Below are 26,705 nucleotides of genomic sequence, written 5' to 3'. Positions count from 1 at the left end.
TCAATTAGTTTCTCTTTAGTAAACGTAAAATAAGGTACATCTTGAGAATTTTCAACATACATGCACACACGCGCGCATACATGCACACACACAGATTTTATAGACGTATCAATTGGAAAGTATATTAAAAAAAAAAATGTATCATAACTGTAATGAAGATAAATTTCAAAGAAAATAGAATTGGGGCAACAACAACAACAAAAGTGAAAAAGAAAATAGAAAATAAAAAAAATATTTAGCAAAATTGGGATTATCAAAAAAAAAATTGTCTTTTCAATCATGGTATGTTAGTCATATTATAAGAAGGAGGTTACCTTAGTAGAATTTTAAAATCACATATATGAAAGGATAAAAAAAAAAAACAAAGCATTTAGGTAAAGGTGGGGGGACCAAAACATTAAACAATAATAAAAGGGAATTTTTTTCCTTCCCCACCTTAAAACATTAAGCATTACCAGGTAACTTTCTAGCCCAACCCACACTTCGCTGACAGATGAAAATATTTATATTATATTATATTATATATATATATATATATATAACATTATATATCATATTATAATATTATACTATATATATATATAACATTATATATATGTATATTAAGGTTTTAAATCGAAGAAATTAATTACTGCTGCTATAAATATTACTTCAACTATATTTTACCTTTTCCTGTGTAAAAAAATATTCTTTTTATTAAAGAGACGCTTTTCCGACCTACTTTTAGACTAAAACTCAGCCTAACCATTCCCGAAACAGTCAAAGACACCTACAATATATGGGTATATGTGTGTGTACAAACCCCTTTTTCTCTTGCCCACACACACATTTTAATACCATCTTCGTATTAAATTTAGCATTTGTTGTTTTCTGGCACATTTTCACAAATTGAACTGTATACAGTAATGCTATATATATACATATATATATATATATATATATATATATATATATATATATATATACACATGCAGATTACTATATATATATTATTGTGTATAATAAATATATACAGTAGCCTGCATGTTTAATTGGTTATTCCAATGATTCTTAAACTGTGCGTCACAAAGGGTACTAGTTGTGCCACGAATTTTTAAAAATATAATTAAGGCTTTAGAAAATTGATACTAATAATATTTAAGCATTTTAAAAAATGTGTAAATGTGTAATTCATAATTTTGTTATATACAAGAAGATTAATAAAACATGTTTGGCAATAGCTTTCGATATTTCCATCTAGGTTTTAAATGTTAAAATATTCTAAGGGCTTTTATTTTTTCAAAGCTTTTTCTACGTGAAATGCACCGGTAAATTTTTTTTCACTTCATCTCCAATGTGCCACAAAGTCAAAACCTTTGAGAACTGTAAGTTCAAACAGAGGAGGAACAGCCCTCGTTCATCTTTTGCATGGCCTAAGAGATTAGTAAACGAAAGGAATGAGAAGGAGGAAAAGACCCACAACAGATGGGTCATCATCAGACGAGACAAACACCTGGTTTGAATACAGCAGCCACAGGCCATGTGGTCGCATTTAACCAGACCATGGTTTGTGTGTGTGTGTGTGTTTGTCTGTATAAAGTGATACACAGACACATAAGATATACATGTAAATATCTATATATACAATTTTGGTTTCAAACATAATATATCTTTGACCCTTAAAATTCTTAACCAAGAATTTCTATTAGGATTAATTGCATTGCTTAATTAGTCATAGCTGTTAGACGTTTTTTTTTTTAAAATCTACTTTAAGCTAATACTCACATACATATACACAAACACCCAAGTAAATATATATATATACATATATATATATATATATATATATATATATATATATATATAAAAGAAAGGTTTTAAAGGTTTTCTTAAAAGTTATTATTTAGAAAAATTTTTTGAAAAACCAAACGACACAAACCTCTTGGAAAAACCAAAAGCTTCATTGTATAAGATTTGTGTCATTCTGTCTAACTAAAAGAATTTTTTAAAAAGCTAATAACTTTTAAGAAAACCATTTTTTTAAAGTATTGTGATTGCATCAAGTATTTTTTACAAAACTTTAAAATCTGTCTGTCTGTGTGTCTGTATGTATGTATGTATGTATGTATGTATGCATGTCTGTATGTATCATATACATATATGTACACAAACAATTACAGATACATGCATGCGTGTGTATAATATATGCACATCCTACGCAAACAATCACACACATATCTTCGACAGTCCCCAAATTATTAAAGAAGAAAAGATGACAGAAATAAAACAATTTGTTTCCTAATCTATCAATTCAATTTTTGGTTGTTTGACAGCATAACTAGGTTTTAAACTACTAGTATACTTGGCAAGCATTTCATCAACATTAATGTGATCTTCTAAGGTTACTTTGTACCCTGGTACCTGTAATTCCACAGTACCCTTGTCTCCTAAGTCCTGCGTAATGCTTACCATTCCATTAAGAGTGGATTTGCCTTTACTCTTCCCACTGCTGGGTACAATAGGCAATTTTGAGATATCTACCTCTATGTCTAATCCATTATAGCCACTAGCTCTGATAAAGGCATTCACCTGCAAATCGTCAATGCCGATGACGTCACACTCATGCTGTGACGATGCACATCCTCGGTTGTAGCTACTATTCAAAGTCCCTGATGTCATGTGACCACTATTGTCGCAGCCTATAGATCGAGAGCCCTGCCCAGGGAAACAGCTGTATTTTTCACGCATTACCAATGCATCCGAGTTGAAACAAGCTGGGGTCTCACACCCACTAGGGGAACTTCCACACATTGGAGCCAGCGATCTGCTACAAGATGGAAGTCTCTGTCTATTTTGCAAAAGATCCTGTTGGGAGCGCCGTTTCATAAATGGCATATCCTTTTGAAATGAGTTTGCACCAAAGTCTGAAGCCATTCTTTGGTGCGTGGAGGAAAGTCCATGAGTTGGTGGCGGAGGGGGAGGCCAAGATGGCGATGGCCGGAGAAGATCAGTGGGACTGGACACAACAGATGGTCTTGCAAATGAACCGGGCATCCAAGGATACCGGAACGGGCTATTACTACAGCTACCCATCTGAAATGGACTTGGTAAACTTGAGTTGGCAGCTAAACTGCTGCTAGGAAACATATTGATTGGGTAAGGTCCAGTGTGGGCACCTCCCATATATGGGTTCATCCTTGACGGGATGACCGGATCATGATGCAATGGAATTGAGGGCGAACTACCAGTGAAGGCTCTCGAATCAAGATCTGGATGGTGGTACATAGACGAGAGCCCTTGAAAGTCATTTGAAGACGTCCCTGAAGTAGTTTGCGTTAGGCTGGTTCGGATGCTAAGGTCCGTTGGTGTGGCAACGCCAAGTCCTGACTGCAAGTTGAGAGCAGACATAGAAACATTCTCCTTTGGACTCATGCTCCGTGGTTTGCTCCTCAAGTAGACACACTTGCGGTAGACACATGTCTGCTTTAAGACATCCCGACGCAGACAGTAGTGACAACGGCCGCAGTTCTGCTTGATTTGACAAGGACCACAAATTCCACAACGCCGCCTCCGTTTCAATTTCACTTTTACATTGTGGTGGTCATGATCCACCTCCCTGATAATGTCTGGCCCTGTGGGGCTTAGATCACTGTCCACTTCGATAACATACTCTTCTTCCTCTGCTGCATGGTGATGACCAGGATGATGATGGTGACCGGCAATGTGAGGGTGTACAGAGTCAGACTTCATTTCCTCAGGTCGATGACCACCATGTGACATACTAAGACTGGCCACTCCAATCTGAAAAACACAAAGAAAAAAGTTCAACATTAATGACGTTTATAATCAACAAACAAAAAAGTCAAAAACAAATAAAAAAAAATAAAAAACATATTGTACATATTTTCCTAAAGTAAAGAAACCAAAATGAATTGTTTATCCATTCATGAAATCACAGAAGAAGAAAAAACAGAAATCCTATTTGAGATTATATACATGAATACAAAAGGTTTAGGAGATTAATACAGAAAATAAAATACACATAGCCTGTGTACTTAACCCTTTAGCATTCAGATTAGTGTCAAATATAAAGTTTATTCATTCACATTGTTTGGAATTAAATATTCATTATATTGTAGCTTTCAGATTTTCATGAGGTGACTGTTTACAATTTGAATGATATTGTCAGGTAAGTGTGAGAGGTCAGGTCTGGCCAGTTTGATAAGACAAGAAGCATTTACAATGTAAAGAGCCTGAACACATACTGCAAGGCATTTTGTCAGAGGCTCTAATGATTTTACCAATTCGGTGCCCTATACACCCCTGTTCCTATCCCTCTTTCATATTTTCACCTCCCTTGATGCTAGATCCCAGTCAGCCAAGGGGATTTTGTCATGCAAGTACCTGATGACCTCACCAGTACTGGTGCCAAAAAGAAAAAGCTTCCAGTACACTTGGTAAAGCGGTTGGCCTTAAGGGCATCTGGCTGTAGAAACTATGCTGAAGCAGACACTGGAGCTCTGGGTAATCCTATGGCTTGTCAGTTCCTGTTGCACTATCCAACCTATGTCACATGGAAGAAGGATCGGTAAACAACAACGATGATGATGAAGGTGATGATGATGGCAATGATAGTGGGGATGATGATGATGATGGTGATGGTGATTGATAATGATTGTGATGATGATGATGGTGATGTTGATGGTGATCTACATATTAAAAAGTGGAGGACTGGCAGAATTATTAGAGCACCAGATAGCCTGCCTTGCAGTTGTTGTTCTGGTTCCTGATGCACTGAGTTCAAACCCTATTAGGGGGGCTCAACTTCGCCTCCTATCCTTTCAGGGCCAATAACTAAGGTAGCAGTCCAGGACTCGAGTTGACTCTTCTTCTCTCAAGAAGGAATCAGTTTTGGTTAAACCTGGAACACAGAGGGACAAAGATGGGTGCCGCCAAATTTTAACATCCAAAGCATACCATATATCAAGATGGCACTCCCTATCAGCTCCATCCAGAATTAAGGGATCAAGCAAGCAAGTAAGCAATACACACACACATACACATGTATATATATATATATATATATATATATATATATATATATATAGATAGATAGATATATATATATATATATATATATATATATATATGTTATACAGGGTGTTCAAAAAGTCTCTCCAAAGTGAATTTGTTTTTTTCCTCCTGCGCATCACCATGGCACTACTTCAAGAGTTTCCCAGTGAAGGGATTATTTTGAAGGGACTTTGGCCACCAAGAGCGCCTAATTTAACACCGCCAGACTTTTTTTTTTTCTGGAGAGCAAGTAAAGGACCAGTGCACAAGAATCACCCGAAAACCACTAAATACTTACTGCGGAAAGACTTTTTGAACGCTCTGTATTATACATGAGGTGATCTTGGCTTCAAGCTACAGTTGCTTTTGGCATGTAACGAGGAAAAAAAATTCTATAAAATGATTATGCTTCTTTTTTTTTTTTTTTTTTGCTTTGTTTACATTTTTTAAACTTTATTTGAAATTTTATTTATTTAATTTTTTTTCCAACTCAACTTCACATTACCTGAAGCTGGGACTCCATGCAGTGGCAACTGGTTTTGTGGAATCATCAAGTGAAATTCAACTGAAAAACTTGCCTGAGGCTGTTACCGACTACACCTCTTCTGTTTCCGCCCTCTGTAAGGAAACTAAAGCAAGTTGCTAGATTAGCTAAGTTTGCTGGAAATGTAAAAGGTCGGAGTAATCTATATATCTATCTATCTATCTATCTATATATATATATATATATATATTATTATAAAATCTGGTAATTAATTATCAGGAGGCCAGCACATCTAAAGAATCAAAGAGGTTAGTGGTCAACGTTATTTTTTTAAAATATATATATATATATATATATATATATACTATATTTATCAGTTAACAAGGCAACCAATGGTTTCATGTGGCGAGAAATCTCTTAACAATTATCAAGCTAGCCAAAAGAGAATGTTAGCACTTGTCTTCATGTGGCAAGTTGGATAACAGTTGAGAGATATCCCTGTAGATGAAACCACTGGTAACCATGTCAACCGGCAAACAAAGAATATTCATTCACTAATGTGGCGTTGAACATTCATTCTTACTGTTCAATATTAGAGTATCGGCATGTATGTATGTATATATATATATATACATATATATATACATGTGTGTGTGTGTGTGCTTATGTATATATTGCAGGTGTTCTTCATTTATTACTTTTATTCTTGCTAATACTGCTGTTACTATTGTCACCTTCATTGACAACAACAACAACAACAACAAGCAAACAGACCAGGTATTGTGATAAAAAATCACAATGACAAAACACGCTTGGCTCATATATATGTTAATCCCATCAGACTGCAACACTTCGGTGAAAACATTTGAAAGGTTGAGTAAATAGAAGGGCCCTGAACTGTATGATTGTCGGTGCTTCAGGGATAATACTAAATGGCCCTCTTAAAAATACTGTGGTCAAATACCAGGGAACCTAAAATATACCAAAACTACAAAACGCTATGCAAATGGTTACTGCTGACATCCTAAGAAAAACACACTTCAACCTGCGAATATCCGATTCTCTTTTAAATCTTTCAAAACTGTAAAATGTTACAAATTAATACACCTACACAAATTAATAGTCTTCAAAGGGGTCCATAGATAAAAATGGTTGAGGATCCCTGACTTAGAGGATCCCTCTTTGGCACAGAATGGTGATGGGGATGGCTTATAATAGTAGATGTAATCACGTGGTTGACTGAACTCAGAATCCTGTACAATGAACTCAAAATGCCATTCTGTGATTCCCACTTTAAAAATAAAGGCTTTTATTTGTGATGATGTTCCATGGAATCATACATTTTTCATGAAAACTTAATAGGATTCAGGCAGATAACAAATCAAAATGAAGATGAAGTACTGGTGGATGTTAATATTGGCCGGAATAAACGTTTCCCACCCCCCACTTCAAAATGATATGATTGGGCATAACTGTTTGGACACTGACAATCTGGTTTGGCTGATTGGACATTATGCCGTTTTTGGTGACATTACTTTCTGGCACTGGAGGCAAACATACACAAACATAACAAGCAAAAATATACACATAGAGAGAAGGAAAAAGATAAAGAAAGACCTTAATGTCAAATACTGGCACTCCAGTGGTTACGGCAATGAGGGTTCCAGCTGATCCAATCAACAGAACAGCTTGCTCATGAAATTAATGTGCAAGTGGCTGAGCACTCCACAGAATAACATGCATACCCTTAATGTAGTTCATAGGGAGATTCAGAGTTTCACAGAATGAGACAAAGCTGGCCCTTTGGAATATGGGTACTACTTATTTTTGCCAGCTGAGTGGACTTGTTAACTCATAAATATAGTGAAATAGAATGTCTTGCTCAAGGACACATGTACTGCTGGGTATCCAACTTGTGACCTTAACCCTTTCATTACTGTATTTATTTTGAGATGCTCTGTATTTCTTTCAATTAATTTCAAATATAACAAAGAATTTAGTAAAATAACTTAGTAATCATTAAGCTAGTGTTAGGAACATAAATTGTGACTAAGGCTTGGTGGAAGATTTTAATTCAGAACTTTTGAAAACAAGACATCTGTTCTCAGAACCAGAGACAGTTTCAGCCGGGTTGGTATCAAAAGGGTCAAGATCATGAGTCGAATACCCTAACCACGGAAGCCGTGCACCTTTGCAAATAATCCAACATTGAATCAACAATATCAAAGATGGCACCAAAACAACTGTGCCAAAAATGTCTCAAACTCCCCCCCTCCCCCTGCATTTTCCTTGAATTCAGTAATTGTGTTTTGATAGTCATGAGTAGAGTGAAAAGAAGAAAACAGTGTTTGGAGATCTGAAGACACAGACCCAGTATGTTGGCAAAAGATTTATCAAGCAACCGTTTTCTATGGTTCCAGATATAATTCCATCCAAGATTAGTCAAAGAAAATGATGCCTTTAAGGATTATACCGAATCTGTGTCATACAAAATACAGAAGGAAAGTAAATATTGGAGCTAATAATGGAGGGAATTCAAATATATTAATTTTCCTGGTAGTAAAAGAATTTGTGGTTCAAAGAAAGAAGACACACTAATTCTATTAAAACCTAATTTAGTAAATCTTAAAAGCAAAAACCAAAATAAACGAATAAACAAATACAAAAATAAAACATTTAAACCTTCAAGTAACTTATCAATGATTGCTTTTTTTCTTCCTTCCTGAGATAAAACATTTCTTCCTAATTTATTCTATGTAATTATTTCGTAGTCATTATGTTTGTGTTTATAATACTTTTTCTAAACTATATATACAAAGGGATAGAAACACAAATAATTATGTGTGTGCGTGTGTGTGTGTGTGTGTGTGTGTGTGTGTATGTATATATATATATGTGTGTGTATGTATCTATATATATATATATATATACATACAAACACACACACATGTGTGTGTGTATGTGTATATATGCATATATGTATATATATATATATATATATATATATACACAAACACACACACACATGTGTGTGTGTATGTGTATATATGCATATATGTATATATATATATATATATATATGTATATATACACACACACACACATATATATACACACATCTATACATATATATGTCTATATATACACACACACATATATACCTATATATGTATGTATATATATATATACATATATATGTGTGTGTGTGTGTGTATATATATACATATATGTATATACATGTGTGTGTGTGTATATAAATGTGTATATATGTGTGCGTGTGTGTATATACATATATGTGTGTGTGCGCGTGTGTATATACATATATGTATGTATGTGTATATATATATATATATATATATATATATATATATATATATATATATACAAAAGTTTTGTAAGGAGCTAGAAACTGAAGATGGAAACGTATCACCAGTATCAAAGCATAAAAAGCATTCTAAATGCTCTGAAATCATCAGAACACCTGAATTTATCCAGTAAGTTCAACAAACCATTGATTACAATCCCAGAAAGTCTATGAGGTCAATTGCAAAAGATCTCCATGTGTGAGAAGGAACAGTCAGAAATGTTGTCCATGAAGACATCAGATATAAGTCTTATACGGTAAGGAAAGGTCAATTTGTCAGAAAAAGCAAAAGAAAATCACTACATCATATGTGAAAGGCTTTTAAACAAACTGAAAAATCCAGCACAGGAAGATTTGGTTTGGTTTTTCTCAAACGAGAAAAACTTTGACCAAGATCAAAAAATTAACAGAAGAAATGACAGATGGTTATGCGCAGACCGTTCTGAAGTTCCAAATGTTATGCATACAAGATTTCCTGCAACTTTCATGGTTTGAGGGGTTATCAGCAATGAAGGACATGTGATGCCTCCTCATTTTTTTCTACAAGGCCTTAGAGTTAACTCTGCTGCCTACATTGAGGTTCTGGAAATAATTGTTAAGCCCTGGATAGGCAGTGTATGCAATGGAAGGCCACGTGTTTCAGTAAGACTCTGCACAATAACAGGAATGGATGGCTGAAAATGTTCATGATCATATAACCCCTAACATTTGGCCTCCTAATTTCGCGGATCTCAATCCATTGGACTATCACATGTAGAGCATTGTTGAGAGAGAGGTCAATGAACAAGCCTATAACACAAAGATTCTTTGAAAGCTGCCATAGTCAGAGTATTGTCCAAAATGAACCAGGACCACTTGATTCGAGCATGTAGATGATTTAGATCTCGTATAGAAGCAGTTGCTTAAAGATGAACGTGGCCGTATTGAATAACATTACAGAAAAGAAGGTTTCTTTTTATCCTCATAGCATTTTTTGATAAATAAAGATATTATCTGTTATTATATGTTTTTTTTTAATAAACATAAACATGTCCTCAAATATCTTACGCATCCTGTATATATGCGTGTGTGTGTGCATATATATATACATATATATATATATATATATATATATATATATATATATATATATATATAGGCGCATCTGTGGCTGTTTGGTAAGAAGCTTACTTCTTAATCACATAGCTCTGGGTTCAGTTCCACTGCATGGCACCTTAGTCAGGTGTCTTCTACTATAGCTCCGGGCCAACCAAAACCTTGTGAGTAAATTTGGTAGATAGAAACTGAAAGAAGCCCATTGCATATATATATATATATATATAATTTTCCAGAATATGCAAATTTAAAAGTTAAAAACCTTGTAATATATATATATATATATATATATACACACACACATACACACATATATATGTGTGTGTGTGTCTCCCCATTACCGATTGACAACTGATGTTGATGTATTTATATCCCTGTAACTTAGCGGTTCAGCAAAAGGGCTGGATGTGTGTGCTGTTAATGCACTGGACAAAGTTCCTTCTGGTATTTGTTCCAACTCTCGATGTCTTGGGTTCAAATCCCATCAAGGTCAACATTTGCCATTTTCTTTCTTCTGCATGGTTGATAAAAGCAGCACCAAACCAGGGCTTGAGATTAGCAGAACTGGACCAGGCGCCATTCAGTATGTCTGTGGAACTTTCCATTGGCAACAATGCTTGTGACAACATTGGCACCAAACTTTATTTGTCCTAAAGCAGTGGATTTTTCCTTGGACAAAAATCAGTGCTGTAGAGTTGGGGAGGTCTGCATGTAAGGGCAACGATCATTCTTTAAAGAAAGAAAGAAAAAAGAAAGGAAGAAAGAAAAGATGACCTTGCTCACATGTACAGGTGTGGATATATAGTCTACCTTGATTGACAGTAGCCCTTGCCATGTGTGTCTATACATGCATGCATGTAACAGCTCATACATAGGTGAGTTATAACAGCATTAATTAATTAATTAATTAATTAATAATAATAATAATATTCACAATGATGAAGGCAGTAAGCTGGTAGAATCATTAAAATACAAAAGCATTTCTTCAGGTTCTATTTTCTGTTCAAATTCCACTGAAGTCAATTTTGCCCTTTGTCCATTCTGGGCCGATAAAATAAGTACCAGTTGAGTATCGAGGTGGATGTTATCGACGCCTAGTAGATATAAGGAGCATCAAATAGCTCATTAGAATACATACATGGCAAGGAAAAAGCCAACATTTGTCAAGATTAAAACAACTAATGCCATTTTAATCCTTTCAGGCATGACGGGAGGTAACTCCAGACATATTTCACCTTATTAGACCTTTTCGATGAAGTACAGACTTCACCAAACTTGTCAATGCAGTGATGAATCACTAAGTGGAATTCTTAGCAGGTGTGAATAATTTACATATTTAATTATATGAATCACTGAGGTTAATTATTTGGTGATGCCATCTGTATGAAAACCAAGAGCTGGATTAGGATTAACATTACAGTAACAGCTTCATGACTTGATACTAATTTCTTTAAGAAATCCCAAGCTGATCCAGTTTATTCCTGGTCTCACCATTCTCTTGTCTTTTGGTGAGAAAAGGAGCGTTTGATCTTTGAATTGCTAAGCTGTAACTGTTTATCAATTTTACTAATGAGTTTACTTCGTTATCCGACAGCCATCAATCAAGGTAAACAGGTCAAGAACAACGACAAATTGTGTGTGTGTTTGTGAGAGAGAGAGAGAGAGAGAGAGAGAGAGAGGGGGGGGGGGGAGAGGGGGAGAGAGGAGAGAGAGAGAAAGAGACAGAGAGAGCCAAAAGACAGAATATATATATATATATATATATATATATATATGTATGTATATATACACACAGAGAAAGAGGGAGTGAAAGAGAGAGTGAGAGAAGGGAGATAAAAGGGAGAGGGAAAGAGAGAAAACAAAGAAGAAAAAGATATATATATATATACAGAGAATGAGAGCGCAAGAGAGATAGATATATATATATATAGAGTGTGTGTGTGTGTGTGTGTGTGTGTGTGTGTGTGTGTGTGTGTGTGTGCATGCGTGGGTGTTTTGGGCATCGAGCATCATCCAGTCAGCTATTCCAACTCTTCAATCAACGATTAAAAACGAGATAACAGTTTTCTTTTGAATTCAATTGAACATTTAACATTTTTCTTTTGCTGATAGGATTCTGTCTTAAGAAGAAGAAGAAGATGAAGAAAAAGAAGAAGAAGAAAGTTTCTGAAAGCTTAAAGCTTGAAAGTCATTCTATCAAATTATTAAGAGAAGAAAATTTTTTTTTAAAGACAAGAAGCAATTCGTTTCTACTAATAGAAACGAAATCCCTTCTGATTGTACAACCAAAACGATGATGATGATGATAATAATATTAATAATAATAATGATAATAATAATAATAATAATAATAATGATAATAATAATAATAACAACAATAATAATAATTTTCTCTTACATTGTCACAAGGCCACAAATGTGTAGAGGAAGGGTATAGTCGATTGATTTGACCCCAGTACATAACTGGTGCGTATTTTATCAAGATCGGAGGGATGAAAAGCTAAGTTGACTTCGGCAGGATTTGAACTCAGAACATAAAAGGACATGACCAAATACTGCAAGACATTTATTTGGTCAGACGCTCTACTATTTCTTGGCCACTTCATCACCCTAAATATAAACAATAATAATAACAATAGTAATAATGATAATATAAACAATAGTAATTAATAATAATAATAATAATAATAATCATAATAATAATAAAAGCCAAATAAAACAATCCAAACACAATGCACGCTATACAGTAAATATCCAATAAAATAAACAATCCCTCACGACATGTACTCTACAGGTTGGATACCCAACAGAACACACAATACAAACACTTATATGAAAAAAGACCCAAGCCAAAGCCCTTAACAAAACAAACTGGGGCAATAGAGTACAAGGAAGAGTTTGTGCTCCCCTAACAACAACAAACCCCCCCCCCAAAAAAAAATCCCAAGAACACACAATGCTGCATACACCCTCAGCAATATGAAGGTGTAGCAGGTGATGTAGTAGAAATCAGCCTGAAACCATCAAATAATAATAATAATAATATATTCATTGGAAAATCTGAAAGCCTTATCGGAAATAAAATGATATGAACACTTCCTCCAGCCAGTCAGAGACTGGTCACATTCTCAGGAATTTTACAATTCCTTTTCATAGAACTATCATGGTAAATCATCCAGATATAATATTAAAAAAATTTGCTTCATAAAGTATGGAGATTGCCAAAGAATAGCAGATGAAAACCCACTCTGATATTTTGTAATAGCGATCCTCTGGATAATGAAGAGAGGAACAGAGACCAGGAAAACCATGCTTAAAAGAAAAACAGAAAGAAACCATAATGGCTATTATTCACATTTTATGAAGAGTAGCTAACATCTTAAATTTCATAGTTTAATAACATTTTCATTGAGCAGTCATGAGTACTTATGTGTTTTAAAAAAATTTCATTGAATTCTAGCCCTTCTCGACATCATAGATGAAATACCGATAACCATTTTGCTCCGCGTGCTAACGATTCTGCCAGCTCACTACATTAATAATAATAATAATGATAATAGTAGTAGAAGTAGTAGTAGTAACAACAACAACGGTGATGATGATGATGATGATGATAATGATAATGGTTTCCAAGAAATACTAACAATAAATTGTAACATAAGTTACTTTAGCAGAATATTTAAAAAAAAACAAAAAAACCTACAAACAAGACTAATAAAAGAATAAGTAAATAAAGAATTATTACAAGAAAACAAGGATCTTTGGGTAGGAACTGAAGAAATACAGCCAGGCATTTGCTGAATACACATGAATGACAAAGGGATCCAGCTATATGCAGCTGATAGTAATAATAATAATAATAATAATAATGAAAATGGAAATGGATTTAGTCAAGGATTGGAACTACGAGTGTCAAGAGACCGGATGACAGATTACAAACATTGTCAGCAGTATCCTTTTGTTAGCTCTAGCTGTGTGTGTGTGTGTGTGTGTGTGTGTGTGTGTGTGTTGGTGGTGATGGTTTGGCTTTCTGTTTGCACGTGTACAGAATGGAAATACTAAATGGAGAATGGCAGCAAATGATGAAGATGGTGGTAGTGGTGGTGGTGGTGGTGACGGCGGCAACCATCATGGAAATGGCGATCGTGGTATGGATGGACAAGAGGTGGTATTTGGTCGCAGTGGTGGTTGTAATGACATTACTACTACTACTACTACTACTACTACTACTACTACTACTGCTGCTGCTGCTGCACTGGTCTGCAAATTTATGGTGATTGCAGAGTCCAATATTCAAAACATGGCAAGAAATTATTCAGGCCACGGATAGTCACCTTGCTGGTTATAGACAAAGAAAAACTGTTCTAGGACAATATCATCACCAACACCACAATGACGACCACCACCACTACTGCTGCTGCCAGTTGCCACCACTACCACCATCATTGGTACCTTCAACATCATCTATCAACAACAACATCATCATCATCATCATCATAAATAACACTGCAGTCACCAAGAATATTTCTTTTGCTATTCTTGGATAACACTCCAAAACTAAGACTAACAGATAAAATGACTTTGACAAAAAGATTTCTCTTCCTCCCATTGTCTTTCTCTCTCTCTCTCTCTGTATCTATTTGTCATTATATCTAACTATCTTCTCTATAAGCATAGATTTCTCCTAACTTTCTGCTGTATAATAAGGAAGTAAGGAATTCACTATAAACAAAAAGAGAGAAGAAACAACAACAACAACAACAAAAGAGAAAAACTAAAAACAAACAAAAAGACAACAAAGAAAGGAAAAATCCAAGAGATAATACATTTAAATCCAAGGTTGCCATGGTATTAGCAATTATCTTGGACAAGAATTATTCTCATTACTAAAATCAATAGTTTTACAATCAAATTTTATACACATGTATGATAAACTATATTAGAATGGGAAGAACAGAGAAGATGACAGATAGACTGAAACCAAGAGAGAGAGCGCGTTAAAGGAGGCTAATGTGGATGTGAGATAGAGAAAAATGGGAGATGTATCAGATAGTATGTATATGTGTGTGCAAGTGTTTTCATTGGTGCCTGCTAAACCATATGACCCAGATAAAATCCACATACAAGTATTTATTTTATCAGAGAGGCTGTTCTCACTCTCCAGAAGCTGACATTACAAGTAATGGGAATGCATTAATGAGAAAGAAAGGCAAGGAGAGAGAGAGAGAGAGAGAGAGAGAGAAAGAGAGAAAGAGAGAGAGAGAGAGAGAGAGAGAGAGAGAGAGAGAGAGGTGAACAAGGGCAGAGGGATGAAGAACAACAAGGGGAAAAGGAGGGTTCAGCTTATTAAAAAATAAGTTAAAATAAATAACTAATAGCTGAAATTCAAATATTTCACTTCATATGATCAAAGAATCAAGTAATGATGATGATGGTGATGATGATGGTGGTGGTGGTGGTGGTGCTGGTGGTGACAATTTCTTATGTTGGCATGAAGCCTTAATAAGGAAAAAAGGGGAGAAGAAATAGACATGGAAAGGTTATAATGGTAATCAAATATTTAATTTTAACTAAAGTATCCATAGAAACAGGATGTCAAGGAATAGAAAATTACCCTTCACTCTGAGAAAACATCAGATGCACAAGAAAGGAGAGAAGTGAATGAACGTGTGTGTGTGTGGGGGGGGGGGGGGTGTATGATAAAAATAATTACATCACCAGCACCACCTTTGCTGCCTCCGACACCAACTATGACAACAGCAATGGCACCATCAATACAAACACCATCAATTTAAGTACATAGAGAAGAGAGGTTGTCCTAATTTTAGCCAAAATTGAAATCACTTTGTGAGGTGAATTAGAAAAATAACAATGGCTGTAAGGTTTAGTGCCAATATTCCTAACATGCTATCATATTGATTGATACAGGTGCAACAGATGGCTTTCAAAGAAGAAGAAATAATAATAATAATGATTTCTTTTATAAATAATAATAATAATGATAATAATAATGATGATAATAATTTCTTTTAGAAATAATAATAATAATAATAATAATAATAATAATAATGATGATAATAATTTCTTTTAGAAATAATAATAATAATAATAATAATAATAGTGTAGAAGCTTTGGAAGAAAAGGAAGAACTGTGAAAAATCTACAAACAGAAAAATTACTTTGGAAAATAAAATGGAAGTAAAATAAAAATTAAATACATTTTTTTTTTTTTAATTCATAGTGCAAAGTATTCGCACCCTAATTAATATAGGTTCCTCACCCAACTAAAACCAAAAAAAATAAATAAATAAATAAATAATAATAATAAATGAAATACAATTTAATTGAAGGAAATGCAATCAATTAACCCAACCTTAAACGAATAAATTTGAAAACAATTAATTATTGAAATCTAATAGTATAAGACCAAAAAAACCCCCCAAAAACTGATGGTACCATGGTTTAGTTAAAAATCAGTCATTTGCTATCACTAGAATTTAAAGTAAGAAAAACGGGGTTTACAGCAGTAAGGGATCAATCCATCCTTTTTTGTTTGCTGCTGTTGCTAGGAGGATTGTGGTGCACAGAGTCCTTAACCACCTGCTCTATAATGATAAACGTCACCCTTTCAAAGCCTAGCCAGGCTCATGGGCCCGGTTTCCCGGTTTCTATGGAGTATGTGTTCCCCCCAGCTGGAAACAGGAAGAAAGAGTGAGAGAAAGTTGGGGCGAAAGAGTACAACAGCGGTCGCCACAACCCCCTGCCGGAGCCTCGTGGAGCTTAGGTGTTTTCGCTCAATAAACACTCACAACACCCGGTCTGGGAATCGAAACTGCGATCCTCTGACTGTGAGTCCGCTGCCCTAACCACTGGGCCATTGCACCTCCCAACCTCCTCTATAGGGTTCTATAAAAAGCATACATCATTACACTCTCCAGTGTGACCAATTGAGACCATGAATATTGTCCAACCACTTTGTTCTTGGTCTACCCTTCGGTCTCCTGCCGGTTGGCTCAACTTCAAGAATCCTACTTGTGGTTCTTTCTTGTAAACATCCTAATCATGTTTGTAGCACCAAAGCTGTGACCTCTCAATGCGGATAAACAGTGGCTCAGATCTCTCTGAGCTGCATGCCTCTATCCCTTGAACTGTCAAGCATGGAAGGCTCTACCAGAAGATTGCACTCCACTAGATTATTTCTTAGGGTCACTGAGGCACACAAACCATAAGATCACAACAAGGGCTAGACTATGTGGTGGACACATCAATGTTGGATAAACTAAATGTTGACGTTAAAAGTTAGTAGTGGGATGGAACATTATGGAACCTCTAAAGGAATCTAGTTCTGGAAAGAAGGACTGGTATAAATATTTAGAGCAGGCTCAAGGATAAGATGCTACAGAAATAGAGGCTGGAAGATTACAGTGATTTGTTACAGTTTAGCAACTGGTCGCCACTAACTGAACTTGCAGTCAAAACCCTCTGATCAAAACCATCCTGCCCAGTAATACCTTTTCTTTTATGGTGAAGCATGTTCAGTAGAGCAGCAGCTGTTGTAGAAATAGTAAAAGACAGAAGACAAGGTTCGAAAGTAAAGCAATAGTTAAGACTAGTGGTTCTCAACTGGGATCCATATAAGATTTTGTTGTTAAAATTTACCTGTAAAAAACTGGTCATACTTCTAGAATTCACAAAATATTTTAACAATTTTTTTTATACAATTCCTAATAATATTTCATTATCAAAACAATGTTTGTTTTTTTGTTGTTTTTTTTAATATCGAATGGCTAAGAAGGTTCTGTCCAAATAAAATACAAATCAAAAGGAACCATAGGTAAAATGTGGCTTGAGAAACACTGGATTAGAGAGCATTTTTGGATGTTTTTTTTCTTTCTTTACATTCTGATTTTACTTTTACATAGATATATTTTGTTTGTTTATTTTATTAACAGCAGTGGAATTTAGGATATGTAGGTGAATGAATGGTAGGAGTTCTGTCCCAGATATTCGAGCAGTTGTCTAGGGTTGAGTTTTGTATACGATTAGCAGCTGTTCATAAGACTGTTAATAATTGCTCTCTCTCTATCTCTAAACTACTTGAATGATACTTTGACAGAATGAAGATTTTTCAAAGATATGGTTACCAGTTAGTTGGAGACCAAGGTTAAACCAATTATTTTACTGTCTTTACCAATGGTGTCTCAATCTGACATACAGAGACATTTTGTTTTTGTTCTCGTTCCTTCGGTTTTTTTTTCTGTTTTGTTTAATTTTATAGTTACTAAGATTATCTTCTTGATATATCAGTGACAAAATGTCACGCTTCACTGAACATGATTTAAAAGAAAAAGAAAACATAAAAAAAAAAAATGTAATTACTTGTTTCTTGTCAGTAACAGAATTTGATTCTTACTAATTGTTACTGAACAACTGGCCACATCCAGTTCTTTAATTATCCTGTCTATTGATTCCCAGAAACAGCTACAAGTTTTTATCTAACACATCCTCCTACTTTTCATCATCATCATCATTTAACATCCCCCCCCCCACCCATGATGACATAAATTGGACATTTTGAGAGGAATCAACAAGCAGGAGGACTGTGCTAAACCACAGCAGACATCAGAGCTCAGTGCAATCCTCTCACTTCCTGTCAAACCATCCAACCCATGCCAGCATAGAAAAAAGGACCTTAGCCGTTTTAATACCAACCCACCTGATACAAATTTCCTCCTTTAACCCTTTTGCCATAACCTGGCCCTGATATTCTACCTGCTTTATGTTCAAAGCAACAGGGTCTAGCCCTTCATGTCTACCCCACAATGTCATTCTAAAAATAAACAAGGACATCATTGAAATCTCAAAGCTACGAGATAAAGCATAATGAATTTAAAACAACATGACTAAATAAGCATTGTACTTGATAGAGTAATTTGAATGCTAAAGGGTTAACGATATCTAAATTAAAACTTTTCATTCAATATTTCCTGTTAATTTATGTTCCAAGCATCGGCTTCAGAGTGACAAAGTTATTTAACTTAATTCTTCACTATTTTCAAAATTAGTTGAAACAAAAGCAATGCATTAGAAAATTACTGTTTGTAAATCTCACAATGTGAGATATTCAGCAACAGTACTTTGTAGTAAAGATTGTTTACCAACTTAACATGGCAGTCCTGGTTTAGGACTAATGCTGCTGTAATTTAGCCCCAGGAGACATCGTCTCCAGCTGGCTATACGACATGATCTGTGTCCTTATATTTTCGAACAAGGGAACCTAGCACCCCCACTCAGCTCAAAACAATATCTGTGTATTACGATTGATGAAGGGAAATAACCCAGAAATCGTGATACACAGATATTGTTTTGAGCTGAGTGGGGGTGCTGGATTCCCTTGTTCGAAAATGTAAGGACACAGATCATGTTGTCTCCTGGGGCTAAATTACAGCAACATTAGTCCTAAACCAGGACTGCCATGTTATTATTAGGAATAATTTCAATACAGAGCAAATAATTCACAGTTGATTTCTGTAGTTATTATCAGTGTATTTTGGCAATTCAAACAAGAGTTTTGACTGTTATTTTCAGCAGGTGGACATACCTAGTATGTCCTTTGATTAATATTATTCGGAATAGTATAAAAGAAAAAATTTGCTAAAATATTTTGTGTATTGAAAGAGCATAACCAATTTATTGTACAAAGTTTAACGACAAAATCTTGTATGGATCCACAAAGGGCCATATAAACCTTATTTGAGACCCACTGATTTACATCATTTTGGAATGGGAAGTCTGCATCATAGAACCAGAAAGGGTCCTAAGGAGAATGGTATCAAAAGACACTTTTCTTGATTTAGTCTACATTACTCTATTTGTGAACAGACAAGATGGTCAAGGATGGAATGGCACTGTTCTGCTTTTACCACAGGTAATTCATACCTTACTACGAATGGTGACATTATCAGAGAAAATAAGGAATATTAAAACATGAGTGAGTGTGTATATAATAATATTGCTAAAATGTTTGTTTGATTAGGGTATATAAATATTTAAAAACATTTTTGAAGTATCTTTCATCTCGAAGAATTCGTGTGAAGGATATTTGCTTTTTTGGAATGTAAAATATTAAAATATACTTAATATATGAAGAAGCACAACTCCAATAATATATATATGTATATGTGGAAAATAACATTAACAACACCAACAACAACAGCCACCGATAATTTTCAGAAAACATTCTTTTCATCTTTGAAATTATTCTCAGACAAGTAATTATAACAATCCTTTCATATGTTTTGATGAAAATATTTTTTGATTGCAGACAAAACTCAACAATTCTGTTAAAAATTTCAGTTTTCGATATTAATAGCAAAATATCGAAAATAACAATAACAAAATTAAAAAAAAAACTCGGTAATAACGATAATAATAATAATAATAATAATGATGATAAAAATAATAATGATAATGATGATGATAATAATAATAATAATAATAATGATAATAATAATAATAATAATAATAATAATAATAATAATAATAGCACCAGTAATAATACATTGCTTGCATGCCACGCGAAAGATGGAAAATGATATATTATTTCACAAAAGAATGTTAAGATTGTTAAGAAAATGGCAATCTATGGAACGATGCCAGCCGAAACAGAATAAGTGAAGTAATCCCATTATCATCCTATGCTAGATGGGACTACAATACTAATAGAACATAAATTAATTGTGCTAACATTACTTTCCATTATAGCCAGTCGTGGCATAGCATTGGAAAAAGAGCTGAACATCTAAATTGCTGCCTTAGTCTAGTGTGTGCATGCATGCATGCGTGCGTGTGCGTGTGGACACGCACACAATAAGCATGCAAGCACATACAAAGTCTTATGGGTTTACAGGAGAAACCATTAAAAAATACTCTAGACATGCTTCTAGAGAAGAGGGCTGAAGGCATTATATGTGCATGTATGTAAGGTAACAACTACATCATTAATATATATATATACAGCATATATGTATATATATATATATATATATATGTATACACGTTATGGTATATTCCATTAGGAATGTGACAGAGTACAGTATAAAGCTTGGCCACCCTCAGAACTTCTTGTTGACTCGAATTTCTTCAATTTTATATTTATATTTATATTTCTGTGTGAGTTAGGGGTTGAGAAACCAACCGAGGGGTAATACCTATCCAATATACTGTTGGTAGTGTACCCCATTATTCATACTCAATTGCTAGTTATTGCATATGGACATTAAATGATGATGATGATGATGATGATGATATAATCAAAATGGCAGCAATTGTTGCTGTCATTACCACCATTTGCCATTCTTTTAAACTGAAAGAAGCCTGTCATATATATATGTGTGTGTGTGTGTTTGTGTTTGTCCCTCCACCCCAACATCGCTTGACAACTGATGTTGGTGTGTTTATGCACCCATAACTTAGCGGTTCGGCAAAAGAGGACCGATAGAATAAGTACTAGGCTTACAAAGAATAAGTCCCGGGGGTCGATCTGTTCAACTACAAGCGGTGCTCCAGCCTGGCCACAGTCAAATAACTGAAACAAATAAAAGAATAAGAGAATGGACCCTGGTTGAGAATCACCACACCAAACGAACCCACTTGTTTCTTCTTGTAGGAACAGAGGCATCCACTAAAGGCTAATTAATCCAAATGACTCCAAGGTTAACATGGAGCAGCAGAGATGCCAAGGGATCGGTCGAAATGGAACATAAGGAAATAGATATGTGTCTGGGAATAAATTGTGTCACAAGTTTACTTTATTTGGATTTTGTTACACGAATGCTGTTGTTCAAAGTCCTAGAATATGGTTTTATACTTATAGGCACACAAGATCGTCAATAGAAAGCAACAGGAAAGACCTACAAAGGATAGGCTGAAAACTTGTAATTACTAAAGCCTCGTTTATGTGAATACTAATCACTTTTGATAATTACCCGATGCGAACACACATGTAGATATATACATACATACATACATACACTCAGATGTGCATGCATGCACACACACACACCTATATATATATATATATATGTGTGTGTGTCTGTAAAAAAAAAGTTCATTTTTTTGTGCTTTGTTTATGTTCCCGTTCCTTTTTTGTCCACGTTTTTTTTGACATCCTGTACCCATATATGCATCTCTATATACATGTAGATGTAGGTATGTACATATGCACATGCTCACATATCATTTGTAATATTATTATTATTATTATTATATATATATATATATATATATATATATATATATATATATATATATATATATATATATATATATATATACATACACACAGTCCAATTTATGTTTCTATGGAACATGGATGTTAAATGATACACACAGGCATGTGCACATACATATGCACAGTACACACAGAGTCCAATTTATGCTTGATGGAACATGGATGCTAAACAATGCACACACACATGCATGTACACATACATATGCACAACACACACGCAGAGAAAAGGTCACGTAACATCAAAAACAAATGCTATGTATCAAGCAAACAAACAAAGAAACTCTCTACATTAAAAGCATTTGGAAAGCCAGAAATTAAAATAGAATGGCTTTTGAGAAATGAACCAATAAATGATATCTTTATATATAAATATACACTGATAATGCTGTGTGTGTGTGTGTGTGTGTGTGTGTGTGTGTGAGAGCATATGTGCATGCTTCATCATCATCATCATCAAATGCATGTCTTCCATGCAGGCAAGGGTTGGACTATGCTTGTATTTTGGCATCTATTTATATTGTGATCCTTTGCTGCGTAGCTCTGTGAATATATGTGCAATTACATGTCATCTCTGTCTGTCTTTTTTTTTCTCTCTCTCTCATACACACACACTCCATACACTTGTAGATATATCTATCTTCATGGTATGGAGAAATATAAACAATAGCTGTGAGGGTAGGATGGTGGGTAACTTGCCAGAGTCAGCCATGACAACAGCCATTACAAACTACCTCCAGGCAAGCACGCAATTTTGCCTGCCAGAGGAGTCTAAATAGAATGACAAATCAAATTTTACTCCTACATGATGGAGCAGGCATGACTATAGGGGCAAGTGTTGCACCGTGGGCAAGTGTTGCACCGTGGGCAAGTGTAGGGCAACAGACAGGTGTCTTCTAATATAGCCCTAGGCCAACAAAAGCCTTGTAAGTGGATTTGATAGATGGAAACTGAAAGAAGCCCAAGATATGAGTGTGTGTGTGTGTTTTTGTCTCCATGTCTTGAGGCTGCATGTTAGTTGTAAATGATTGTCACTGTCATACAAGCAGTGTCGTTTATTTCCAATACTCTATGAGAAACATGTCTTGCAATGGAAGAGGTGAGGGTTGGCAACAGGAAGGGCATCTGGTTGTAAAACTAATCTCATTTAAACTCCTTCCACCCTATACAAGTACGGAAGACCGACAGAATAAGTATTGTTGGCGTGACTTTGTTTGACTAAAACCCTTCAAGGTGGTGCCCCAGTATGGCCACAGTCTAATGACTGAAACGAATAAAACACAAAAGAATTATGTATATGGAGTACACCCTCAGTTTTATATTATTTTGGAAGAGTACAAGGTACAATAACGATGAATCTGATAGGATAATTTTGCAGGTTTCATTTCATGCCCAGGAGTGAAATAATTAACAGATTTAAGAAAACCCAACCCAAGAAACTGATCTCAGTCATAGACAAAAACAGGTCACTCCATTAAATCAGTCTTGCTATTTTGACAAGTACACCTGCAAAACAAGGTGTGATATGTGTGTCACAAACCCACGGCTCAGTTGCAGTATAAGAAATACAGTGGAATGTTTGAGATGTTTAGAAAGATCATGGGAAAACCCTACCAAGATAGCCTGGAGTATTTGTGAAAGGTTTGATGTGCACTGGAACAATAAGACCAAAATAGAATCTTTGTAGGCGTAGGTGTAAATTGTGTGGTGAGAAGCTCCAGAGCAAGACACCTGTGCTTGTCCCTCGATGGTACTTCAGCCTCTCAGCATAAAGCCACCCCCATCCCATCGCAGATACACACTCCAGTAGTCAAGGGACAATTTTACCTTACCTTTTCTTCTCTTGCAAGCTACGTGGTTACCTCACTAGAACTAGGGGCATGGCAAAAAAGCACCAGGTCCCACACTGGTGGACATTAGGAAAGGTAACCAGCCATAGAAACTACGCCGAAATGACATTTTGGCACAGTTTCTATGCTCAATGCAGTCCTGCGGCTTGCTGGATCCTGTCACACCGTCCAACCCATACCAGTCTGGAGAATGCACAGATGATGATGATGATGATGAATATAGATATATAAAGATGTGTATTTTATCTAAATTATTACTATGGCCAATAATGGATAAATATATCAACAGGAATGTAATATTAATTTCAAATTCTAGCACAAGGCCAGCAATTTCAGGGGAGGAGGTAAGTTGATTATATTGGACCCCCCCCCCTCCACACACACACAGTACATAACTCGTATTTATTTTATCGATCTCCACAGGATGAAATGCAAAGTTAACCTTGGTGAAATTTGAACTCAGAATGTGATGACAGACAGGCTAACGATTCTACCAGCTTGCCACCTTCTTAAAGTATGCAAAATAGGTCTGGTTTCATATAAAGAACCCCAAGTCAGCTTTTTTTTTGGGGGGGGGGGCTTTTTTGGAACATTTTTGGGGGGTATGAAAAAAAATATGCCTTAATACCATCAAATAAGATAACTAATGAAAGAAATAAGAGAAAAAGGAGGAAAAAGAAAACAGTAAAAACTACCTCCCTACACACAAGAGCTTGTAAAAACCACAAAGTAATTGTTATATACAGCCTGTAAGAGCCCACAAATGGCAAATACATAAGGGGGTTGGGTGAATGGAGAGAAAACTATTTTAAGGATTCCCTGAAAGAGTGGAAAGAATAAAATAGCTGAGATTATTATCTCCTAACATCATTATTATTGTTGCTGTTGTTATTATTTATTTTTAATTTTCTCTTTTCCTTTGTTTTTTTTTTAAGTTTTAATATTATCTCTGACTGATCAAGTCAAAAACAACCAGAGTGGATGCTTTTTACTACATACTCAACCACCTCTACCACACACTACCACTCTGAGATGAGAACAAGTATTCTGTAAATCATACTACTGGTAACCATCCTCCCTCACACTTCCACAAGATGAGTGCCATTAGCAGCTGTAGTAGCCTGTCTCGGGGGTAAATAGTTAGGTTAGTGGCATTGTAAAGAGACTTACAAGAACCTTCACTTTAGGGGCCAGAAGACATGTCAGCTCCTCCCAACAGGTGCTGACACTCTTACAAGCCTCAAAAGAGGCACACAATGGAATACTGGACTCGTATCTGGGACGGTGCAGCTGCTCTGTAGACTAATATCTTGGACTGCATTAAGAGAAGAGCTGCTTAGCTGACTAGCATCCCATCACTAACAGACACACTTCGACCTCTCTGGCCCACAGGCATGCTGTCTCCTATCTCTGTATTTTTTCTCACTTCTAGACAGACTCACAGACCCAGCACAATCTGAAGAAAGAATGCACAGAAGCTGAAAGTTGTACTGGCCAAATGAAGATTCAAAGAAATACTATTGTGTGACATGAAGTGGATGTTTTTTGTAGGACAGCTTGCTGCTAGTCAATGACCACACCTGTGGATGCCTAACAGAAAATGACTATCATCAATATCATAATGAAAATCCAGATTAACACATTGGCTTGCAATCTTCAATTCTCATTTTGTCCCAAGGTTCCAAAATGAAATTTTAATAAATTCTCATATGAGCGCCACAATATTCAAAAAATTTCTTCTGAGAGGCAAAGATCAGACATATTGCATTTTTTTACCCACAGCTAATTGCCGAGTTCAGTGAGTTTTGCAAACATAAAACCATCATGACTCTCTGGTGGATCACGTGGACACTCTGGTTGACTCAAGTTGTTAATTCCACTATAGGTGAGCCATTAGGAAAGTGTTTTTAAACTTTAACATTACAGACCAACAAGTATCTTTGGAGATTTCAAATTCTAAACAGTATTAGATGCTGGTTTCAGCTGAAGATACAGTTTACTATCTTGGTTAAACAAGGGGCTTATATGCTGTGTGCTCAGTGCACAATCATTAGCTATGCACATATTCAAGAGCGTCTTTGTGTGTGTATGCATGTAATATGACTATGGATATAAAATAAGGAAGAGCATTTTAATTTCAAATCACCCAAGACAGAATTAAAGACAAAGTATTATACAATTGAAAGTTTGTAGCGACTCAGTAAGAATGTTGAACAAAAGACAGAACAGACAGAATGCAGAGGAAAAGGACAAAATGAACAAAAGGTATCTATCTATCTACACACACACACAAATATATATATATACATGTGTGTGTATGGAATGAGACACAGACAGATAAATGGAATGAGACAGATAGACAGAGAGGCAGGCAGGCAGGCAGGCAGAGAGACAGACGGACAGACAGAAACAATGAAGGAGAGAAGAAACTAGAGACAAAAATGGGACGAAGGAGATACACAGAAACTGAACAAAAGATGACAGGAAAGATGGAACGAATGAGAGAAAGATGGCTGGAATGAAAGAGAACCAGATGAATGGAAGGAAGGAAGGAAAGAAAGAAAGAAAGAG

At 35.3% G+C, this 26,705-nt stretch overlaps 1 protein-coding gene across 13 annotated transcripts in view; it reads right to left on the bottom strand.

The window, feature by feature from the left end:
- The window catches only part of LOC106871426 (uncharacterized), a 375,948-nt gene that overhangs the window by 73,215 nt on the left and 276,028 nt on the right, over window positions 1-26,705 (bottom strand). For 4 of the 13 annotated variants that reach the window (XM_089354709.1, XM_089354707.1, XM_089354708.1 and 1 more), the window contains 2 exons: window positions 12,394-12,605; window positions 2,449-3,780 (listed from right to left, as the gene is read on the bottom strand). In XM_089354709.1, coding sequence (XP_089210835.1) covers window positions 2,449-3,780; window positions 12,394-12,456 — 1,395 coding nt within the window. In that variant the 5' untranslated portion in view covers window positions 12,457-12,605. Of the gene's footprint in view, window positions 1-2,448; window positions 3,781-5,557; window positions 5,682-12,393; window positions 12,606-26,705 lie in introns of all 13 variants that reach the window. The other 9 variants (XM_089354716.1, XM_089354717.1, XM_089354711.1 and 6 more) reach the window with 7 other exon arrangements.

The sequence above is a fragment of the Octopus bimaculoides genome, chromosome 7 (genome assembly GCF_046866305.1).
Source record: "Octopus bimaculoides isolate indiv1 chromosome 7, ASM4686630v1, whole genome shotgun sequence".
Classification (NCBI taxonomy): Eukaryota; Metazoa; Mollusca; class Cephalopoda; order Octopoda; family Octopodidae; genus Octopus; species Octopus bimaculoides.
The sequence above is the reverse complement of the archived record's forward strand: the minus strand, read 5'-3'. Positions and strand labels throughout refer to the sequence as shown.